The following is a 24,093-nucleotide window of genomic DNA, read 5'->3' as shown; positions in this document are numbered from 1 at the left end:
TATCTGAGGGCCGTTCACATGGGCAACGTCAGCACAATGACCCCCTGACCAGACAGAGTAGACGGTATGTCTAACACCAGGTCTGAGTGTGCCACTAGAAAGTTATTTTCTTAATGGTAACACTTGTCTGGGAGGCCTGAATCTGTGAGGCATGAACAATGTAGGAGAGGAGGGGTGGAGGCAGGGAGGGGGGGGCTGTTCACGCTGATGAGGGAATGGAAGGTCTCTGGCACAGCCTTCTCTCTCTCTCCTCTCCCCCACATTCCTCACTCCAGCCCTCCCTCTCTCCCTCCCTTCCTCCGTGCCCTTCACAGCACATCAGCCCTGACTGGGTCTTGCACATGAAGCCGACTTTAAGAACCGCACTTTAACTCCCTATAAGAAAACCCTTGGATCAATCATACACGTCATTTAAAGATTCGTTTTTGAACCAAACGACTGGGTGACAACCCTATATAGTTAACTTATAAGTAAATGGATGTCACAAGAATGGTTGACCAAACACCCCCCCCCCACTTAGCTTGATCTTACCTCATAAGGACAGACGAAGCCATGAAGTCAAGTTAATCATTATGGGAATTTGCTCTCACCGGCACTTGTGCTGAGTCCATGAAGCGCAGACCAAAGTAGTCCTTCTCTACGATGTCCAGATGGTACATGATCTGGTCAAACAGCTCCTCACCTTTGGCTTTTTTCTGTGAGGAGACAGAAAAGAGTGACATTAGAGTGATGGCAAGCGTCTTGCCCTCATCAATCTTTCATCATTTGGTTCCACTTTTCACTGTGTTCTCCTATGTTTTTTGATACTAATATCAATCATTAGATTAGATTCAAATGTATTGTCATTGTACAAGTACCAGACAAAGAAATGCAGTTTAGCATCCAACCAGAAGTGCAAATAGTTTTTAGGCTATATGTTTACTATATTTACTTCTTTCCATTCACACCAATGTTGTCAACAGTGCAAATATGTTGAACAAAGTCATGACTCAACTAGTGTTTGCTTGCTTGGGGGGAAATGCGGATGCATTTACGGGAATTTGCACAGACTCTAGGCAGTAAAAAGAAACAAAAGAAAAGAAAACGAAAAAACACCAAATTCTTCTGCCGACTTCACCAGGCACTCTGCCATATGTACGGACTTGGTCCGAATTCCAGCCTCTCTGGGGGGAAGGCTGAACTGAAGGCTGCTTTGATGCAGTGTCTCCTGGGTGCTGACAGGTCCGTACCAGTCTCTGCCCTGCTCAGGTTGGGCTGGGCCCGAGCTAGCCACTCCTGTGCTGCCTGTAGCCTTACGGTGCACCCACCACCACCACGCCAACTTCAAAACAGCGGGAACAGGACAGCACAGGGGGTCGCCATAGCAACTGAGAGAGAAGGCCCCGGCGACAAGGCTAGCTGGCTCACGTGACCTCTCTCTCTCTCTCCCCCCTCCTTCTCTCTCTCTCCCCTCCTTCTCTCTCTCTCCCCTCCTTCTCTCTCTCTCCCCTCCTTCTCTCTCTCTCCCCTCCTTCTCCCCCCCCCACTTCTTCTCTTCCTCCCCCCCCCCCCTCCCTCTCTCCCCCCCGACTGGAGTCTCTTCATGCTGCAGTCCTGCAAGGTCTCAGCTGAGCTAATGACTGATCCTCCTGACCTGCCTGTGAAAACAAACCCAGCCCCCCCCCCTACCTCCCTAACCCCCCCCCCCCAACACTGACCAAAGACATGGTGCAAACAAAATCTGCGGTTGGTCCTGCCGGGCACTCCACTGGACTGGCTGGCTGGCTGGCTGGCTGGCTGGCTGACTTTCACGCTTGTTTATGTTCAAGGTGACTGACTGAATGACCAAAGCTAAACTGAAGAGTAGAAAACGGCCCGGGAGTGGCTGTGGGCGCTTTACATTCTTTGGATCTGATCTTTAGTCTCGATCTAACGTCTTTACTGCAGAGCGCCCAGGCCAGAGAAACTCATGCCACTAAAAAACACTACAAAAGAAAAAGGCCCCCCGATCTTTTGTCTCCAACGCTAACGTGCATTGGTTCCCACTGTAGTGGCGTCCCATACAGTCCCTCTGTACAGCAGTGACAGAAACCTCTGAACAAATTAGCCCAGCAGCTGTGACGCTGCTGAATACATATATATACACAGCACTCACAACACCAAGACACAGAGACAAACCAACATTTACATTAGCAGCGACAACAGACAGTGATCACACAGGCCTACACTGCCCACCTATGGTTCAGGAGTTGTAAAGAGAGAGAGGGGGGATCCCTGTGGTTACTGAAGGGGAGAGGAGGAGGAGGAGGAGGAGGAGGAGGAGGAGGAGGTGTATGTATGCATGTTATGTATGCTATTCTGCCATTGCACTGGGCCAGGCCCCGGCCCCTAGTGTCAGCCCCCTCTGGCCGGACGCTCACGTAGGCCCAATGGAGTTGGCATAGTGCACAAAGCGCCCCTGCGGCCTGGAGAAAAGCACACAAAGGCCCCATTGTGCGCTCCAGTGAACCCCGGGCCTCGCTTGCCGCATTGTTCACCAGAGGTTTCCAGCCTGCCGGGCCAACAAGCTGCCTTTGGAGGCGCAGATACATTCCTAAGGCTACTTCCCCTCCCGCATGCAAGTGCACTAAGGGCCCGGGGAAGGAAGGGAGGGAGATATATGGCGCTCCCACCCTCCCTCCCTCCCTCCCTCCCTCCCGCCCTCCCCTCGGCAAACTATCCACCCTAGTCTTAAAGCTTGACGCTTCCCTCCGCTCATTCAGAGCTGAACACCCTGACCTGGAGAGAGGGAGAGATGGATGCAGCAGGGGGAGAGGGATGGAAGGGAGAGAGGGATGGATGGAGGGATGTGTCAGGCCTGAGGTGAATCATTGGCGGTTCTTTACTGTGCTTGCGTCGGACTCTGAAGGGCAGGGGGGATGTCTGGTGCTTTAGAGGGGTAACCCTAGGAAACCCTATTGAGTAAACCATACTGAACCATCTATCAACCATGTTGGTAAGGGCAATAAACAGGCTACGGCTCATTCTTTCATTGAATGTCAGTCTCTGGACTATTTATATGCACTTAAGGGTTCTAAGAAAAACAGACTTCGAGTCGAGTTGTTAAGCGAAATACAAAACGCGGCGTCAAACAAGTTTTTCTCCTTTCGACGGCCAGTTCCTCAACGGTTCGCTAGAAGAGGAAAAGGGCACTGTCCTAACCGACGGTTGTTCACAACGACAAGTTCTGCTAAAGTAGTTCCACTCCCAGACTATTTTGTCACCCAAAAACCAAAACAACCAATCATCTTTTCCTCCAATTTTAGCACCATGTTTATTCACTGTATAATGTATCCACAGCGTTTAGTCAGTCCCCCGGGTGCTTGTTCCAGCAGCTTGTTTGTCAGAGATCAGAAAGAATAGGAAAACAAACGGGAAGACCATTAGCTGAAAGCTGTCTTAGAAGAACACCAAGCAAACTAAAAATAAGGCCTTGATGATTAGGATCAGTCGCTGAATGATTGCACGGGGAGCCGACGAACACGGATATTACACAAGCCAACAGGAAAGGCGACATGACTTTAAAAACGGTCCAACCCGCCTCCCTACTTTGAAACACATATCAAAGCCAGTGGCAGCCCATGAGAAAGTCATCGTCGGGCTACGTTAATTAGAACTCTTACATAACGGCACTAGAGGTTCACAGAGAGGGCCCCATCTGACACTTTGAGAAGTTGGCTACCAGATTCCCATGACATTGAATACATACCCTATTCTAAAACCGACCCAAAGTTTTTCATTCAAACTCTGCTTCAGCAGAAAGCAGAGAGAAAACAGTGCTGATACAATTCCAGAACTGTACAACCGCCGGTCCATCTCAGCTTGGAAGTCTAGATTGGGCTCCACAAGAAAAGCTTGTCTTCCATACACAGTATCTTGTGATAACTGTCCAACAGCAAGACACACATATAAAACAAATAGACAAATCTTAAGGCGACAGCATGAGAGTAGTGGAAAGTCTCTGCTTTAGAATACTCTACACTCACATGCTGTAGTGGAATAACTGGAATGCAACTGGTTGGACAGCTGGAATGCCTTAGAAATTCTTAGGAACTAGAGGAATGAAAGAGAGCAGGGGGCATTATGAGGCATGAGGTTAGGGTTAGGTGAAGTCTTCCACTGTTGCCTCCGTTCACTTTGGCTACTGGCTAGGTGGATCACGTGATCAGGTGCGCTCAGCTGTAGCAGAGGGGATCAGGGTATTAACAGGTGATCAGCCCCACTCACCAGCACACACCTGCTTACAATACACACACACACACACACACACACACACACACACACACACACCCTGTCACGCAACTCTAATGTACTACTGTACACATCTCAGTGAATCAACACCTGAGAGTGAGGTCAAATTCACCCAGTCACTGATTAACCATACACACTGAGAACACTACCACCGCCCACCCCCTCAGACTTACAACAGCTAGGCCGACATAACATGATAACAATCTAAGAGCAAGGGGACAGATCATAGCACCAACAGGCAAAACAACCCCCTTTCCCTCAGGGCACCAACTTATACAATAGCATTCTGCTTCTTTTGGAATGCCATTATGTCACCCTACCAAACTTCCACCTGTTCCCTTCCCATTGTGTGTGTGTGTGTGTGTGTGTCTTGACAATCACTTGAATTAACAGGGACCACAGAGGAGCAAAGCTGGTGGGTTTTTGCCCCACTGTTTGCAGTGTGAGTGTCAGTGTCAGAGCCTCACCGGTAGGTCCACGCTGACGTCTGTGCCGTCCAGCAGGGACACCCGGCAGGTGATGACGGACTTGGCTTCCCCGGCAGCGGGGATGTGTGTGACGGCCCTCTGGGCCTCTCGCAGGCGGGTCTTCTCTGCATGCTTACGGATGGACCGCCGGCCCAGGGTCCGGCGGAGGAAACTCAGCATGGTGGGGGCGGGGCCTAGTGGATGCTACCTGAATCAGAATCAGAGTTTATTATTGACAAAGAGGTTTTTTTTCACATAGGGAACACAAGGAATTTGCTTTGGTCTGGTGGTGCATAAGAATAGACAAGGACAAGTGCGAGGACAACATGAAAATAATAGGGCCTATTAGAGGTGAAAAAGTGTGTGTATAAGAATAGTGCAAGGTGACATAACAGTGCAGTGTGACTGGGACTCACATCTGAGAATGCTACCATCAGCCAAAGCCCAGTAGCTATGGTTCTACTAGATATCGTGTAAAATGTATGTACAACTTTTTTTTTTGCCTAAGGACAATATAGGCTAGCTAGAGCACAAACTGAAAGTTGAGTTCATGATAACACCTGCAAGGTCTGTCATGTTTCTCCTGCATAGATTAAGATATTTAGATAAGCTTTCTTATGTAGGGGGCATCATTTTTACCAAATCAACTCAATGATGAGCTGTTTCTGTGATCATAAATGATCAGCCAGTGCCAGTGAAGAAGAACACAGACAGACAAAACAACATCAACAACAACAACAACAACCATCACTGCCTGACAACACTACATACATTGTGAGTTCTTTAGATAGTGCTGACACAGCTATCAAATATACGAAACCCAAGTAACTCAGTATCAAAGACAGACACAGATCATTTGCATGCTGCTACCAGCTGGTTAGCGCAGCTAGTAACAACTAGCTGGCTAGTTGCTAGCAAGCTTTGTTTGCCTAATACAATTGGTTTGCTAAAATACTATTATTATTAGCCTACACCTATTTATTTTTCATAATTACCCAAAAAACAAACGGTTGGAAATTCAATTAAATAAATATATCAATTGCAAATTATTGCAAGTTTAGCTGTTTAGCTACTTAGCAACGGACGGTTTGCTAAAATACTATTATTAGCCTACACCTATTTATTCATAATTACCCCAAAAAACAAACCGTTGGAAATTCAAATTCAATAAAATAAATATATCAATTGGAAAATAAATATTGCAAGTTTAGCTGTTTAGCTACTTAGCAACAGATGATGCTGAGCAACAGATGAGACACACAGACACACACTTGCTGTCTGTCTGTCTGGCCACTTGTTAGATCCTAAAGTTCCTATCTAAAAGCGATACTCACGACAGAAAAACGTGCTGGTATTCAAAACGAGAGATAGTCCGCTTGCATTGCCCACGTTTGTTTAATAAATAACCTATTGTTAAATTCCCATGGTTGGTGTGTCTAGTTTAGTGTGTTTGCCAACGGGATGATTTTCACAAGTCCCAAGAAAAGTGGGAGGCAAGATTCACCCCTGAACAGGATATGACGTCGAGATAATCCCTAACAAAAAGTGGATTTGCATTTAAAGGGACAATGATGATGGGGGTTTGAGTGGTAGTCTGTCTTGAAATGAAGTGAAAGTATTTTTCATTGAATTATTATTATTATTATTATTATTAAGAGAATTAACTCCCATAAACATAATGTTTTATTGTTTTATTGATTAAACGCTCTTCAAAAGTTAGCCTGTCATGTTTTATGCCCACCTCATTAGGGTTGCAATCATAACACAGGATTCTTTCGTGTGTGTTCAACAATATGATAATTACTAAATAATTGCACAAAACACACTCAAAAGTCATAATAAAATGTTTAGAATCAGATCAAATTGGGGGCTGTATGGGCTTTCATCTCCATTTAACAACAGCACCACCTACTGGTCATTGGGATAGCATGAGTGTGGGGCTTCTCTCCTTCAATGCTTTGGGGTCAGAAATAACTTCATGTTGACCTCCACGACCACTGATTCTATTACAGTCCACCTCAGACTGTACCTGAAGGTCCATTTAAAGTGACAGTTGCAAGTCTCACCAGTCATCACACGACAGTGGTGGTGAATATCTATGATAAATACTCTTTTCAAACTTCAATTCCTAGAGAAGATTAGGGAAAACAGTGACATCTTCTTACAGGTCGTGAGTTTAGAATTATAAGGTTCTATCTCCGTTTAGGGTAGTTCAGAGATATTGAGGGTCAAAGTTTTTACATTCCATTATGTTTTGTGAGATGGAATCTTTGTATTTTATGAATTACTAACTCAAAAATGTAAACATTTTTAAAAAATAACATTAATAAACACCTAATGGATCAGATTATGTAAAAAAACTCAATTTTGACAAAAATGAAGATAGAACCTTATAATTCTAACGGCACGAGGTGTTTAGGCAGAAATAAAATTGCTATTTTAAAATACTTTACTTGACAGTACTACCACTACTCTGACAACCTACTGCTGAGATGGTTTCTCTTTAACACCGTCCATCTCTTCACCACAGTGCCTGCCCTCACTTTTACAGTGTGGAAAAGCAACATCAGCCAAAGCCACTTTCTCATGCTTTATTAACAGACAATATTTAGTTGTTTGTAATTAGGCTTAGGAACATATTTAAAGCATTGTCAATAAACTGCCAGTAAACAATAAAGACAAATCTAAGAGCCATGGACATGAGGCACAAACATGTACATTTCAAGCCTGCAAACTGTGACACTTTAAATAACGTGAAAAAAATACTATTGTGCAATATGACAACCCTAGTTGACTATCTGAGCAGTATAGTACAGTGGATTGTGTACATAGCCTTTATTTATGTAAACCAGCTCCTTACCTTCTTGTGATTTTTTCTTTTTTCTAAAAGTTTTTTTTTTTTTTCTTTCCTAACACCAGGGGAGCCACCCCTCCTAAATGTCGTTGTTTGGTACCTGTACTGTAGCAATGACAATAAAGTCCATTCATTCATTCATTCATGGTGAATTAGTTCGGTTTAAAAATGTAAGAAATAATATCTTCTAAAAACACGACACGATCCAGGTCATTCTCAAAACAAAAGCAAACATTTGAACTCACAAATTATTTTCCCTTTTATTTTAAAGATTTTTTTCATATACAACATTGTATTTACATGGTCTAGTATATTTACACAAAATGAACAAGTGGCACTGTGTAGTTTGGAGTTTTTTGTTCCCTACAGGTGTCTTATAAACAAATAAAATGATAAATAAAAATCATAACATCACTTTATGTTTCTGACTTATTCAGCAGCGCTCACAGCTACCCAGTCATCTGCAAAGTGCGGTCCTTTCCCAAGAAGCAAGAACTGTTTCCTTTACAAAAATACAACTCAGCCAGCCACCCTTCCCCTCCATACTGCCTCCTCCATACAGTACCCCCCCCCTCCCCCCCCCCCATGATCGTTTGATGTTCCTGAAATCCCCTAGCCTGGTGTGGCGTTCTGTAACTGTACTGGAGTCCTGTTCTTATGATGCGTCATACACCTCTGAGGCATGCCATTAGTGAGTGGGTTCCATGGATGAAAAGAGTGGAAGATTTTTGGAAGGAAGAAAAAGAGGAGAATCGAATGACGTTTTGTGTGTATTGATAAAAGACTGAATCTGGTGGTTTCACAGAAGGCCTATATAATTGCCGACATAATCCCTCCTTTGCTTCTACCATAGACTCACCCCTAGTCACCTCAGGTCAGGAAGATGTAACTATGACAACTCATACCCATACTAGTTTACGAGCAGGCTTATTCCAGACAGATAACATTGAACAACGAAAGACTGACAGGCTATGTTGAAATGGGCAGTTAAAGCATGATGAGGGGTTACTGTACTGTAGGTTAGCTGAGGTTAGCTAATGGTTCTACGGACCATGGGACACCCGGCCACAGCAGCACCAGAGGCAGGACAAATATACACAACAGAAACTGCTGCATCACTCTCTTCCTCCCCCCCCCCCCCCCCCCTCTCGCTCTCTCTCTCTCTCTCTCACACACACACACACACACACACACACGTGTACACACACACACGTGTACACACACAAGCGCACGCACACACACACACACACAGCCACCCACACACACACACAGCCACCCCCACACACACACACACACAAACAAAAGCGCACACACACACAAGCGCACACACACACAAGCGCACGCACACACGCACACACACACACACACACACACGGCAGTTTGGTTGTGCAGTAGACGGCATCGGAGATGGGGTGGCACTATAACTACAGTGCCCAAATGGCGACATGGAATATTAAAAAAGCAGGAAAACAGCCTCTTTCATGAGTAGAAGAGTACCTACAACTATCAACAAGCCGCTCCATCTAAGGAGTTCATGATAATGACAATACAGTTGAACCAGTGTGAAAACAAGCACTCATGTTGCCTGACGGTTTGAATGAAATATGTCATCATGTCATTATTGTGTTGGTACAACAAATGCCCAGCAGTCTGTCTCTGTACCTAAAACATCCTAATCCATTATCATCATCATCATCATCATCATCTCCAATTGTTAAAAATGTGCCTTCGTTAAAACCTCTAGTACCATCTAGATATATCAAAAAGGGGGCAGGTGGGATAATTATTCGTTGAATGCTCTTAGTGTTGCTGGCTTGTGTTCTCTACATTCTTAAGAGACAGACACACAAACATAGACGGGGAGAAACAGAACTTAAAAAATCAAGTCTCCCATTTTGTTAGCATTATTTGTCTTGGTGGCAAAGGGACTTTGTGAAATAGCTTAGACCGCCTGGCCTGACCCAGTAAAAGCTCTGATGGGTAGTTTACCAACTGGACAGTTTTAACAGGCCAATAAAGGCCACTCAATTGGCTCCTGTTTGATCTATGCAAGCACAAAGGCATAGCAACACAACAGCCACAGGGTTAGCTGGGGTTAAACACAAAGTGCTCTGACGTGTCTGTCTAATTGTCTGCATTTCAACAAGATAGCAAAGAAAGAACAATAAATTAAACCACTTTTTTCACTAAAGTAAAAAAAAAGGGAAAAAAAGAATCACACTACTTTTTTTTTTTTTTTACTATCTATGATTTCATTTGGGAAGCATGAAGCTAGACTTGTACTAACATACACGTTTTTGTTCAGTGGACAGAGTTTGACAAACTAAAACACAATAAATACTCTTTAAAAAAAAAAAAAGATACGGTATTTCTCTCAATCAGCCAGGAGATGGACATCGAAGAAAAGGCATGTCCGTCTCGCAGATTCACTCAGAGGGGACGGGGGGCGACCTCACGTAAAAATACTCCCTCCCTCGCAGCCCTGGCCTTCGTACTTATGGCACTACAGCAATTTCACCATGTTTTATATTGACATATTCTTTTTTTTCTTTCTTTTTTTTTCTTTCTTTTTTTAACTTTATTACCCTGAACACACAATGTCCCTAATGGTACCTATTTAACATAGCTGGATTCTTTTGTCCATGATTTTCTCTGTTTGTCTGTTTATTTGTTTTTTTGTCGGCGTAAAGTGCAACAGTGCTTTGTTCTCTCCGCTGCCCCCCAGCCCCCAGGACTCCATCCCTGGCGTTGGGCGTGGTCCTGGGGACCAAGGTCAGCTCCAAGAGGTCAGGGGTCAGGGTTCAGGGGTCAAGCTGGTCTCGCTGGTCACACTTGTAACGCTGGTCACACTAGCAACGCTAGCCTCCTCTTCTTCCTCTTCCTCCTCCTCTTCTTCCTCCTCCTCCTCATCGTCCTCTTCTCCTAGATCTTCCTCTTCTCCTAGATCTTCCTCTTCTCCTAGATCTTCCTCGTCTACCATTTCTTCTTCTTCTCCTCCTTCTCCTCCTTCTTCCTCTTCTCCGACGTGTTCTTCTTCTCTCTGGTAAAGGGTAGACCTCAGGGGTTTGACCAGCCCCTCCTCGTACACCTTGAGGATGGCTTCACAGACAAACCTGTACTGGCTCTGAGGAGACATAAGAGGGAGGGGAGAAGAACAACAACAACGTAAGCTAATGGTAAGGATGCTAATGGTAAGGGTGCTAATGGTAAGGGTGCTAATGGTAAGGGTGCTAATGGTAAGGATGCTAATGGTAAGGCTGCTAATGGTAAGGGTGCTAATGGTAAGGCTGCTAATGGTAAGGGTGCTAATGATAAGGGTGCTAATGGTAAGGATGCTAATGGTAAGGGTGCTAATGGTAAGGCTGCTAATGGTAAGGGTGCTAATGGTAAGGGTGCTAATGGTAAGGCTGCTAATGGTAAGGGTGCTAATGGTAAGGCTGCTAATGGTAAGGGTGCTAATGATAAGGGTGCTAATGGTAAGGCTGCTAATGGTAAGGGTGCTAATGGTAAGGCTGCTAATGGTAAGGATGCTAATGGTAAGGGTGCTAATGGTAAGGATCAGGCAGGAGCACACAGGCAAGAACAGCCTGTGATGAGGAGGCAGAGACAGCCAGGCATGAATAAACATTCTGAACAGCTAACCTCCCTGAGGTTGGGTGCAGTGAGAGCGTGTATAACGTGTGTGTGTGTGCGCTTATGTGTGTGTGTGTGTGTGTGTGTGTGTGTGTGTGCGCGTGCGTGTTTGTAATCATATACATGTGTATGACTGGAGGAAAAGCATGGTAGACCTCTTTATTCCATCTAGTCTCATTAGCATTGCCTTTTACTTCCCCCTCCTCTCCCTCCTCCCTGGCCCCATCTCCTCCCTAAACCCTGGGGGTGTGCTAGCCTCATTAGGGCTCAGCATATCCTAATGAAATTACCGCTGCATCATCATCTCTACCTCCGCCACTGTGGCTCCCCGGCTCTGGCTCGGAGGATGGGGTTGGAGCTGAGGATGGGGTTGGAGCTGAGGATGGTTGGAGCTGAGGATGGGGTTGGAGCTGAGGATGGTTGGGGCTGAGGATGGGGTTGGAGCTGAGGATGGTTGGAGCTGAAGTTGGTTGGAGCTGAGGATGGGGTTGGAGCTGAGGATGGGGTTGGGGCTGAGGATGGGGTTGGGGCTGAGGATGGTTGGGACTGAGGATGGTTGGGACTGAAGTTGGTTGGGGCTGAGGTTGGTTGGGGCTGAGGTTGGTTGGGGCTGAGGATGGGGTTGGGGCCAAAATGGCGGTCATGTGGAGATCTCTAGAGGGACAGAGAGACTCTGGGTCCAGATGAGAAGCAGCTGAATGCAGGCTTGTTTTGTTCCTGTGGTTGGGATGGTGCAGGGAGGGACAGACTGGACTGACAGACAGTATTGGTGAGTCAATCTAACGCAGGCTCTGGTCTGGTGAGAATGCCACAGAGAGGGAATAGTGGTGTACATTCACATTGACTTTTTTGGCATTTAGCAGACGCCTTTATCCAAAGCGACTTACGACAAATACATGTCCAAGTAAGTGAATCATCTATCCATCAGTCATCGTAAGAAAAAGCAATCTATGCTATGGCCGGTGGCCATTGGCAGTTCCAATGCTAGAAAAAGGAACAATTACTTCTTTATTATTTATTATTTATTTCTAGTAGAGAAATTGTATAGGGGGGCTAGTGGGGATGAGGACGTCTTCAGGAGGGACAGTTAAAGACCTAGCCTGAAGGGATGAGTCTTCAATCTACGGCGGAAGATGGGTAGTGACTCTGCGGTCCTGTCAGAGGTATAAGTACCGTAGTATAAGCTGTGACAAGTATATCTCCATGCCCAGAGCCCAGTGAATGCAGGAGAATAGTCTTTACACCCAGCTAAAATGGGTGTATGAGTCTGGCGAGACAATGCCATTGTCACTGGCACAAAAGAATGTCACTGGTAGACGGCAACAATGGAACGTTTACCAAAGCCAAACACAATGGGGATGGAGAAAACAAGCATAATCAGCAGAGGATAAGCCTCTGCTTTTTTCTGGTGAAATCCGACAAGTGTGCTCGAATTGTTCTTATAAGGCACTCCTGAGACCGAGATCTATTTCGGTAACAATCGGGAGGCTAATGGGAGCCATCTTGGATGAGGCGAGCGAGTGTGCAGGAGGAGGGAGGAGGAGACGAGGAGGAGAAGAGAAAGTGAGGAGGAGGAGGAGGAGAGGAACAGAAGAGTAGGGGGAGAGAAAGACAGAAGGAGGAGAAGGAAGGGTGGAGGAGAGGAACAGGAGGAGGCGGAGAGAAAGAGAGGGGGAGGAGAGGAAGGGAGGGGAGAAGAGGAGGAGCAGGAGGAGAGGAGGAGGTCTTACGGGGGTTTGAATCATCATGGCCCTCTGGTCCCTCATGGTTCTGACGATGTCTAACGGATAAACAGGCTGGCTGCACTCCATCAGGCACAACGCTGTCTCCATGGTGATGAGAACTCCCGTTCGGCCAATCCCCGCGCTGCGTGTGACAGAGAGGAGGAGGAGGAGGAGAGAGGGTTAAAAAGAGGGGAGAGAGGGGTGGGGGGGGTGGAGGGTTAACTGAGGTTACAGTCTCTGGAGAATTCTCCTTTTCCAAGTGGGCGTTCTGCCTCCCTAAGCACTACGCTGTACATTTATCACATTGCGATCTAGATTTACATATAGATATGAAAGCATGAAAAAAAACATATCCCTAGGCGCTAGATACATTCAACGCAGTACATGCATTCCAGGGTGTTGTTGAGGCATGTCAGGAGTCCCATTAGCAGGTAACATGGGTTGGGTCTGTGCTCTGCTCATGGCTGCTATGTTGGGGGAATGGGAGTCAGTGGCGGCAGGGGGGAGGGGGGTTGGCAACCAGGGGGGGGGCTGGTGGATGTAGGAATCGGAGGACTTGCCATTGATACAATTCCACATTCTTACAGTAATTACATTGCTGCCTCCGCCAGCCTCCTCTGGTTGGCACAGACTGGGTAGTGGTTTCTAATGGGTAGGGTTTGCTACCTCAGAGTTGTGGGCTTAATACCTGCATAAATCTCATATAGGGCCTCTATGCTCTGGATAAACGCATGCGCTGAATGCCCATTTACATTGACATTTTTGGCATTTAACAGACGCCTTATTCCAAAGCGACTCACAACAAATACATTTGACTGAAGTAAGTGAATCATCTATCCATCAGTCATAGCAGGGAAAAGTAATCTATGCTCGGGCCAGGGGCCATTGGTTGTCATCGTGCTGGTAAAAGGATACAATCGTTTATTTTTCCTGACCACATATCATTACTTTGAAGTCAGAATGAGAGTGAGAGACCCTACAGTTCATCCCAGGGTAAAGCCCCCCCCCCCCTGCCCCGAGGGAGCCTGAGTACGTGACAGTTTCAGAACGGGCATTGCGTCGGCGGCTCGGCGAGACCCTCCGGTACGGTACCTGCAGTGGACCACCATGGGCTCATCCTTGCCGGCCCGTTTGCTCCGCACCAGGCTGACAAAGTCCAGGAAGTCTGTGGAGTCGTCAGGAACGCCGTGGTCCGGCCAGGCCACGTACTGGATCTGGGTCAGCTCCCGGCTCTCCTCGCTCTGTACCCACGGCAACACAGACAGACAGACAGTCAGGGGAGCATCGCTATGACAACAGGGGAAGACTGTTTGTCTGGGGCACTCTATTAATATTCACCACCACCACAGAGACACAGACACAAACACAGACACAGACACAGACACAGACACAAAGACACACAGACACACAGACACACAGATACACAGACACACAGACACACAGACACACAGACACACAGACACACAGACACACACACACACACACACACACACACACACACACAGGGGAGGGGAGCACAGCCAATGCAGTGGTCAATCACAGTCTGTGGGACGTGTTTGATGATGTATACGGTGGCCGAAATGTGTTTGTCCCATTTAACCTCAGCTATCAGTGTCGCCATAGTAACACAACTCAATATCACATTGCCTCATGGCTGTGAGGGCCGATCGCCATGGCAACATGATCCGTACGTGCTCCGCATGAGCCAGAAAAAGAACAGCCCACACAAGTCACCATGGTAACACTCCGCGCTCATCCCCTACCACTTAAAGAGGAAGTTCACCATATTTGCACATCTCATAATCCAAAGGAGAATTACCATTACCATATGAAGCAGTGCAACCCACATTTAGTTTTTCAAAGTTTACATGACAGTTTGCTTGACTCGCAAAAAAGGCCATTACATGGAGTAACGCCTCAGTAAGCGTTGTGATTCCAGGTGAGCGTACCTCTAGGTGTGTGAGAGTCATGTCTACAGGTGAGCGTACCTCTAGGTGTGTGAGAGTCATGTCTCGGACCAGGTGAGCGTACCTCTAGGTGTGTGAGAGTCATGTCTACAGGTGAGCGTACCTCTAGGTGTGTGAGAGTCATGTCTACAGTTGAGCGTACCTCTAGGTGTGTGAGGGTCATGTCTACAGGTGAACGTACCTCTAGGTGTGTGAGCGTCATGTCTCGGACCAGGTGAGCGTACCTCTAGGTGTGTGAGAGTCATGTCTACAGTTGAGCGTACCTCTAGGTGTGTGAGGGTCATGTCTACAGGTGAACGTACCTCTAGGTGTGTGAGCGTCATGTCTCGGACCAGGTGAGCCTACCTCTAGGTGTGTGAGCGTCATGTCTACAGGTGAACGTACCTCTAGGTGTGAGAGAGTCATGTCTCGGCCCAGGTGAGCGTACCTCTAGGTGTGTGAGAGTCATGTCTACAGGTGAGCGTACCTCTAGGTGTGTGAGAGTCATGTTTGGATGACAGGTGAGCGTACCTCTAGGTGTGTGAGAGTCATGTCTCGGACCAGGAAGGCAGAGTTGCCTTCCTCCGTCAGACAGGACACCTGGAAGGTTCCGTACGTAGCGCTGCTGTCTGGGTTGGGCCAGTACTGGTGACACTTCACCTGGAGGAGGAGGACCACAACATCACACGGTTTAGAATTAGGACCTCGTGACAGAGGGGAAAAGAGGACAAACCACTCCCATCTTTTCTATTCAACGTTTTAACCCCCCCCCCCAAAAAAAACCCGGTGTCAATAAAAAAAACTCTGCTGTGAAGACGTTAGTAGAGTCATTGACGATAGGTCATCAGCTCGGCCCTGACAAGAGAGGGGGGGGGGGGGGGGGCTGGGTCTGGGCACAGAGGTGGCACGTACCCGTCCTCTCTCCACCTGAGTGGTGAGCATGACCACCATGGAGGAGCCCTGCTCCCAGGTCATCTGCCAGAAGTCGGGGCACGTGTTGGGCAGAGGCCCCTGGCACGCGATGTAGCGGTTGATCAGGCTGGACGCGGGGATCTCCATCTGAGGGGAAGACCGGTGAACAATAAGACTGGTGTGTGAGTGTGTGTGCGTGTGTGTGTTTGCATGCGTGTGTGTGTGTGTGTGTGCGCGTGTGGGCATGGGTGTGTGGGCAGGTGAACAAATAAATGGTAAACGGACTGCACTTATATAGGTGAGCATGTGTCCGTTTCAAAAAGTAGAGAGGTCTTTATTCCAAATGACATTTCGTTGTCTCAGTACTTGACAATATGACAATAAAGTTGAATGTAATCTTGATCTAAGCTATACGGCTAAGCCTACAGAGAGCTGTTTCACATAGAGCTTCTGGACAAAGACGTGATGAGGGGTGTGGGAGGAGAGGAGGGAACAGGCATGTTTGATCATCAGGAGGAGGCAGAGAGCAGAGACACTCACGTTGATGTAATTTGCATTGATGTAGTCATCTGTGCTTTTCAGAATGACCCGCGTGGCATCGTCTAATAAAAGAGGGGAGGGGGACAAAGAAAGAGGAGATTATGTCAACAAAGTAAATGGGCTTGGACTGGGAGATTGGTTGAAGTGTGGTTCAGTACATAGATAGATAGGTACTTTATTGATTCATTGATTAAAATGAAGGTGTTACAGAAGCTTACATCCCAAACAGCAGTGACAAAATAAAGGGGCAATTGAATAATAACAAAACAATAAAATAAAATATATACAACAACAAAAATACCCCCAAAATACTATACAGTACTCACAGGGCGAGATGTCTCTGTATCGGTTTTTGGAAATGTTCTGAGGTAATTTGGCACACAACATCGTCATCCCAGGCCTCTTCCGATAAAGTTGCTGTACGGAGAGAATAAAGGTGGAACAAATTCAACTGCATGTTGACCGTCAATTACGAGATTTAAGAGCTTCACTACTTCACACAGATAACAGTTATTGTCCCCCCCCGCACGTTAAAGACACGTACAGGACTGAGCCCTGAGCAGAGCTTCATAACAGCTATGTTTACATAAATAAATGAAAGGGACTATGTCTGAGAATGTTTTGCTACATCTGAAAGGTCTCCCTGTCTTTGCATAAGCTGATTTGACCTGCTGTGTTAGGGATGTAGAAGATGCTGCTAATCTTTGGGACTACAGATAAAATGTGCATATATTTCATCTGATTTAATACACTAAACACAACATGCAGCATATCCCCAGCTCGTACTGTCTCTCTATCACGCACTCCTCTCAAATCTCTCTCTCATGCTTTCTCTCTCTCTCACTCTGTGTGTGTGTGTGTGTGTGTTTCCTTGAACCTCACTGTTTCACATTCTTTCTTCTCTAATAACACAACAGGGCAGTGCAACAGGAAACAGTTAAGGCAGCTTGATGAAAGACAGGAAGTCATCGGAATGTGAGAGAGGAAATAATAAGACCGTGGGTTTTCTCACCGCGAGGGCTGAGGGCCGCGTCAGCACATCACACACTACACTACCAGCGCCTTCGCCACTGTTCATCACAATAAAGCTTGTTGTGTAATAACCCAGAGGTGAAGGTTGTTTCTCTGAGGTAGCTACATTACTACCCTGCACTCAGAAGAACTGTGAGGAAAAAAAATAAAAAGCCAGTCACTTACACCTCTAAAGTGTGTTAACCACACATACTGTACAGTACCAGAAATGACATACTACGAAGTTGCCCCCCCATGTCCCCCATCACAGATTTGATGAACTATAAGCTATGAAGCTATATTTCTTGTGTCCAGTCCGGGGGAGGCTGGTGGAGGCAACATTATAATAATATACAGTATATCGAAGGATGGTCTCTTTGTGCTGCAAGGAATGGAATGAGGAATGGTATTAAAAGTGTACAACAGTATCCACCAATCAGGAGAGTGAACCAGAAAATGAGGAGGTGGGGGAGGGGGCAGCCCTGGTGTAACCTCTCTAAAAAGACACAGAAGACTCACATCAGCGCAGTATGCCATCGCAAAGGTCCCCGGTTCGATTCCAGCCATCGAAATATCCTGCATGTCATCCTCTCCTCTCTCTCACCACATCCTTCCTGTCAACCTCTACTAGTCTCTATCCCAATAAAGCAGAAATGCCCTAAAACACATATAACAAATAAAGAAAAAGAAGACTCACATCAAACTGAGCCAGAATGGCGCCGCCGGTGAGGCCCTCTTTAAGGACGGTCATGGAGTCCCTCCAGGCGTCCTGGTCCAGGTGGGACGGGTCTTGGGGAGACTTTTCGGGGATGTACTGGAAGTCCGGCTCCGCCTCCTGCTTCTCCTCCACCACCTCGTACATGGCTGGAGAGAAAGACACCGTCAGCGATGGTGGTTTGACTTCGATATCTCTTCTAATCTGCACTGCGCTGTTTTGGTATTGTTTGACTCTGTCCATGCTAATGTCTGTGTTGTTGTTCTACCTGCTGCCCTCCCCTGCCATGATGTTTCTGTTTTTTTGGGGGCATTTAGCAGACACATTTACATTAACATTTTGGGCATTTAGCAGACGCCTTATTCCAAAGCGACTTACAACAAATACATTGGACTAAGTCAGTGAATCATCTATCCATCAGTCATCGCAAGAACCAAGAAGGAAGAATTAGGAATTGGTCATTTCTTTTATTTACAGTAGAGAAACTGTACAGGGGGATTAGCGGGGATGAAGAGGTCCTAGGAGGGACAGGTAAGGTCCATGTCTACACACTGGCTTAGTCTGTAGGATGAAACTAGCTCTCTAACTACTGTAGATTCAGAACATCCTCACCATGACACATCTTTACAACAAAGCTAAGCGGGGAGCACCTCCCCTGAGCCATTAGGCCAGGCCAATACTGTAGCAGTAGACATTACATAGTAGACAATACATTATCTACCCTCCCTCCACCCCCACTCGGAGAGCTATGGACTGTCTTGACCTGAACACTTGATCTTTTGGCACTTTTGCACTTCTTATATTTATATTTATTTATTATTTTTTGATGTTGATGTTGGTTTGCACTGTCTTGTCCTGTCTTGCACCTGTCCCTGTTGTAAACACTCCACTGTACCATACCAAATTCCTAACATGTCATGGCAATAAAAGTCTTCTGATTCTGATATTATGTTATATTATTATTATATTAGAACATACAATTGTCTTCATAATGACTATAACCATGCAGGGGGTTTAGAGACCAGAGCCCCCTCCCCTAGGCTCTCACCGTTGGGCCGGACCAGTAGTATGAGCTCTCCTGAGTGGCTCTCACAGCTGGCCTTGATGAACATGACCACCTGGTCGTGGGTGTGCTCTGAGATGTCCCGACCGTTGATCAGCACCACTTGGTCGCCTTCGTTCAGCCGGGGAACACACAGGTCAGCCTGCAGGAGGGGATGAGAATGTGGTAAGAACTGTGGTCAAAATGTGGTCAAACGCAAGTCAGAAAGCAGTCAGAATGTGGTCAGAGTGCGGTCAGAGTGCTGTCAGAAAGCGGTCAGAACGCGGTCAGGTGGGGTGAATACAGAGGCACTAGGAGAGAGAAGGGACTGGGTAAGTGGCCGACTGCGGTCAGTAACGACACACAAGTGTCCTGCTGCTATTCATTCAAAACCTTTAACCTTCCAGGGTGGAAGTCTTGTGGCCGCGAGAGGTTGATGAAGTTAAGTCAGAGAGGTTGAGGAAGTTAAGTCAGAGAGGTTGATGTAGTTAAGTCAGAGAGGTTGATGTAGTTGATTTAGTTAAGTCAGAGAACATCATTCTGAGGCCTGGACAGTGTGCGAGTGTCTTCAGAATGACTGCTCTCTTTGAGTCTCTGTTCAAAACAATGGGCTATTTCATTCATCACGCATCTGTCTGAATGTGAGAGCGATAGCGAGAGAATGTGTGTGTGTGTGTGTATGTGTGTATGACAGAGAGAGAGAGAGCAGTGAGAGGAACAGTGTGAGTGAGAGAGGGTGAAAGCGATAGAGGGAGCGACAGCACGTTTGAGGTTGCCAAAGAGGGAAGTTTGAGTGTGTGAATGTGTGTGTGTGTGTGTGTGTGTGTGTGTGTGTGTGTGTGTGTGTGTGTGGCAGCGACTGTGTGTAGGCGTAGCAGGGTGTTGGTGTTGGGCGGTGGTTCTGTGGCGTACCGACGTTCCCGGGGCAACGCGAGACACAATGACAGGCATCTTCTGATCGGCACCGCCCTGGAAACAGACAGACAGACAGAGGGTCATGTATAAAATCATCATCATCACCATCATCACCATCACTTCCACCATCCCCTCCACCATCACCATCACCTCCACCTTCACCACCACCATCACCATCACCTCCACCACCACCACCACACCTCCACCACCACCTCCACCATCACCTCCACCATCACCTCCACCATCACCTCCACCATCACCTCTACCATCACCTCCACCTCCACCTCTTCCTCCACCATCACCACCACCACCTCCACCTCTTCCTCCACCATCACCACCACCACCTCCACCTCTTCCTCCACCATCACCTCCACCATCACCTTCACCTCTTCCTCCACCATCACCTCCACCTCCACCACCACACCTCCACCATCACCTCCACCATCACCTCCACCATCACCTCCACCATCACCTCCACCTTCACCTCCACCTTCACCTCCACCATCACCTCCATCATCACCTCCATCATCACCTTCACCTCCACCTCCACCATCACCTCCACCATCACCATTACCTCCACCTCCACCATCACCATGACCATGACCATGACCATCACCATCATCACCTCCACCTTCACCATCACCTCCACCATCACCTCCACCATCACCTCCACCTTCACCATCACCTCCACCTCCACCATCAGTAATAAGGTAGTGGTAGTGAGTAGTTCTAGTGAGTTCTCACCTTGACGTTGAAGCCAAATCGTCCACTTTCATCCGGCCTCATCTTGATCAGGACCAGATTGTCATGAGGGACGACACCGTTCAGCTGCAGACCAGGAGAAAAAGACGTCGTTACTACGGTTACCAGTTCTGTCAATCAAACAGTACAAAAAAGAGCATCGCCACTGTTTTAACAGTGGGCTACGTGGTCGTGAATGAGCCTTGAGGCAATTTCATCTCTCTGAAGTCCAACCGCAGTGGAACGTTGTGTAAACAAGCGTGGAGGCCGTGAAACGGGCCTGCGGCGGTGCAGTCAGTCAGGGTGGTCTTACCGTGGTCTTGTCTGTTGCCATGGGGACGTCGTACATCTCGTTGATGTGGTTATCGAGGAGGCTCTGCTGGGAGTGGGCCTGGATGATCTGGCTCAGGTTCTTCCTGGACTGTTTAGGGGGCAGGGCCGGGGGCAGGCCCTCTACTGACTCTGGGGATCTACACACACACACAGACACACACACACACACACACACACACACACACACACACACACACAGACACAGACACAGACACAGACACAGTTAGTTATCGTACTGTGTTTCAATAGCCAAAAGCTGTATGACTAATACTTTTTCAGTGATGCTTGTCTTTCCCTAAGTTCCAAAACAAAAGCGAACCCCATCTCCAATCCCAGTGTGTAATGACTCATGTTAAGACCCTTCATAACAGCACTGTGAGTCATCCAGGAGCCAGCCTTTGCATGGCTGCTTTTGGCTGTGCTTCTGTACATTTTACATTACATTGACATTTTTAGACATTTAGCAGACGTACAACAAATACATTTCAGCCATCATAATAGAAACAAATCTATGTTAGGACCAGGGTCCGTTGGCAGTCACAATGCTAGAAGAATCGTTTTGTAATTAGTAGTATTTAGTAATTAGTTGTTGTTTTTTTATAGTAGAGAAACTGACCCCTGTTATCTCTGTGGCCTACAGCACAAGTCCTAGTCCTATCATACCTTCTCCAACAGAGCAGCACAGCGTGTGTGTGTGTGTGTGTGTGTAAGTGTGTGTAAGTGTGTGTAAGTGTGTGTGTGTAAGTGTGTGTGTGTAAGTGTGTGTGTGTAAGTGTGTGTGTGTGTGTGTGTGTGTGTAAGTGTGTGTGTGAGAGAGAGAGAGAGAGAGAGAGAGAGAGAGAGAGAGAGAGAGAGAGAGAGAGAGAGAGAGAGAGAGAGAGAGAGAGAGAGAGAGAGAGAGAGAGAGAGAGAGAGAGAGAGAGAGAGAGAGAGAGAGAGAGAGTGAGTGCCCAGCTGAGTCACTCAGCCTGAGGGGTCTGGGGGGAGCAGGGAACAGTCACAGCACATCGGCTTTGTTTGGCTTCCTGTGACTGCAGTGGGTGTCGTTACCACGGGGACACATGAGCCATGAGGGCGACCTGGCAGGAGGGTCCAGGCCTCTCCAAAACAAACAGACAGCCGCTACAAAACCCGGTGGCGACACCACCAACCCAAGCCCTCGTCTCACAGGGACGCGCCACAGGGAAGTGCGACTTCCAGAGTATCCTGTACTTTTCAATGAAATCCTCGGCCTTATACATAGAGTACACCTCAAAACGAAAGGTGAAAAAGTAAACCCCACCGGTGTAGCGACAATGTTGTGTATTGTACACACAAAGGCAAAACACAACAAGGCCATATTTTTCCCAGAGCACGAGGACAATAGATGTAGTTGGGTCAATTCTTGTCCCCTTCCACGATGACTGGTGGTTAGTCAAAGTAGCCTTTGTTCTTCCCAGGTCAGGCCGGGGTCAGCCTTGAGGGGACAGGCCCCGGGAGGAATGTTGTCCTGGTTTAGGGATCATGTCGTTGAGGGTGGAGGGTGTCACGTGACTTCACACGGCTGTGCTTTGGTCCTCGTAGTAGAGAGGTCACTGCTACATGAAACCAGATACCCGCAGAGCTAGGGTAAAATGACAGTGAATATGGTTGTCTTTCTATTTATTTTCTGAGACAGAGCGAGGGAGAGCGAGGGAGAGCAACTGTGTGTGTGTGTGTGTGTGTGTGTGTGTGTGTGTGTGTGTGTGTGTGTGTGTGTTTGTCACTGGATATAGCAGTGATGCATGCGCTCTCAGGAAGAATGAGCAGGTGGTTATGTCATCTTCTGGATCAGTGACAGGCAAGATGAGCAAATGGTTTGGCACGGAATGTGAGCGTGTGTGTGAGTGCATGTGTGTGTGTCTGCATGTGTGTGTTGAGGGGGCCATGTGGGAGTGGAACCGCAGAGAAAAGGAAAGTGCATATGTTGTGTGAGTGTGTGTGTGTGTGTGTATGTTTGTATGAATGTTTGTGTGTGTGTGTGTGTGTGTGTGTGTGTGTGTGTGTGTGTGTTGAGGGGCCATGTGGGAGTGGAACAGCAGAGAAAAGGAAAGTGCATATGGTGTGTGTGTGTGTGTGTGTGTGTGTGTGTGTGGGCATGTGTACAGTATGTTTGGCTTAAATATGGAATTTGTAGGAGGTGGAACAGTCCCTGCTATGTGTTACCTAACGTTGTCATTTCTGGCACGTGCCTGCCGGGTATGCAGTCTTCAAACCTCAGGTGGTGGAGGAGAAATGCAGTGTCTGTACTGGTTCCTGTCTACGCACCTACAGTAAGAACGGAACAACCTAGTCCTAGACGGGATCACCCGTAGGTACAGTTGAACTGAACAAAGATGAAAGCATCCTTCCTGTTAATGATCACACAGGGAGCAGGGACATCTCCTTCCACCCAGTCCCAGTCTAATTATAAACAGGCCATTCTTAAAGGGCATCTCAGAGCAAACACTGGTAGAAAGAACCAAATGACACGGGGGGGTGGGGGTGGGGGTGAGAGGGGTTGGGGAGTGGCCTGTCTTGGTGTGGCCTGGCTTGGCCTGGCCCTGGTGGTTAACAAGCTGAGCTTAGCCCACCTCACAAAGGGCAACCCTACACTTATGACAGGGCCACTCTTTGCATATCAGCGGGTTCTATTCTGCGCTAGAGCGACCAGGGTAATTACTGCAGGCCTATGTTTATACGAGAGTTAAGTCAGTCACAAGCCAATAGCACCGAGTGTAAATGACTCCCAAAGATGGGCCAAAGGCCTCAACGTGTTTTACCCCCCCCACCCCCCCCACCTAAACCATGGCAGACCTGCTGTATCGCCTTCCATGGCCCAGGAGCTGTAAACACGTTTTACAACGTTTGCTACAAAGACTCTGTTTCCATTTAGGCCTATTTAAAATGACATTTGGAAAGAGTGTGAACTGTAATTGCAAGCCACAGACACACACAGGCTAACAATAAAAAAAAGTTGTTTAAAAAAAAAAA

At 47.2% G+C, this 24,093-nt stretch overlaps 2 protein-coding genes across 2 annotated transcripts in view; both read right to left on the bottom strand.

The window, feature by feature from the left end:
* epb41l5 (erythrocyte membrane protein band 4.1 like 5) overlaps window positions 1–6,177 on the bottom strand; it is a gene marked incomplete at its 3' end in the record, with an annotated part of 39,340 nt that extends 33,163 nt beyond the window's left edge. Inside the window, exons 1-3 of the mRNA XM_080536973.1 lie at window positions 6,071–6,177; window positions 4,737–4,944; window positions 591–695 (exon numbers count right to left, since the gene is read on the bottom strand). Coding sequence (XP_080393099.1) covers window positions 591–695; window positions 4,737–4,916 — 285 coding nt within the window. The 5' untranslated portion in view covers window positions 4,917–4,944; window positions 6,071–6,177. The remainder of the gene's footprint in view (window positions 1–590; window positions 696–4,736; window positions 4,945–6,070) is intronic.
* Window positions 6,178–10,031: 3,854 nt separating this feature from the next.
* The window catches only part of ptpn4a (protein tyrosine phosphatase non-receptor type 4a), a gene marked incomplete at its 5' end in the record, with an annotated part of 36,419 nt that continues 22,357 nt past the window's right edge, over window positions 10,032–24,093 (bottom strand). Inside the window, 13 exons of the mRNA XM_080536972.1 lie at window positions 10,032–10,567; window positions 10,616–10,714; window positions 12,954–13,089; window positions 14,040–14,188; window positions 15,425–15,553; window positions 15,806–15,952; window positions 16,346–16,407; window positions 16,672–16,762; window positions 18,054–18,220; window positions 19,120–19,276; window positions 20,026–20,082; window positions 20,773–20,856; window positions 21,083–21,239. Coding sequence (XP_080393098.1) covers window positions 10,385–10,567; window positions 10,616–10,714; window positions 12,954–13,089; window positions 14,040–14,188; window positions 15,425–15,553; window positions 15,806–15,952; window positions 16,346–16,407; window positions 16,672–16,762; window positions 18,054–18,220; window positions 19,120–19,276; window positions 20,026–20,082; window positions 20,773–20,856; window positions 21,083–21,239 — 1,618 coding nt within the window. The 3' untranslated portion in view covers window positions 10,032–10,384. The remainder of the gene's footprint in view (window positions 10,568–10,615; window positions 10,715–12,953; window positions 13,090–14,039; window positions 14,189–15,424; window positions 15,554–15,805; window positions 15,953–16,345; window positions 16,408–16,671; window positions 16,763–18,053; window positions 18,221–19,119; window positions 19,277–20,025; window positions 20,083–20,772; window positions 20,857–21,082; window positions 21,240–24,093) is intronic.

Source organism: Nansenia antarctica, assembly GCF_963989245.1.
Source record: "Nansenia antarctica genome assembly, chromosome: 7".
NCBI lineage: Eukaryota > Metazoa > Chordata > Actinopteri > Argentiniformes > Microstomatidae > Nansenia > Nansenia antarctica.
This window is presented reverse-complemented; position numbering and strand designations above follow the sequence as displayed.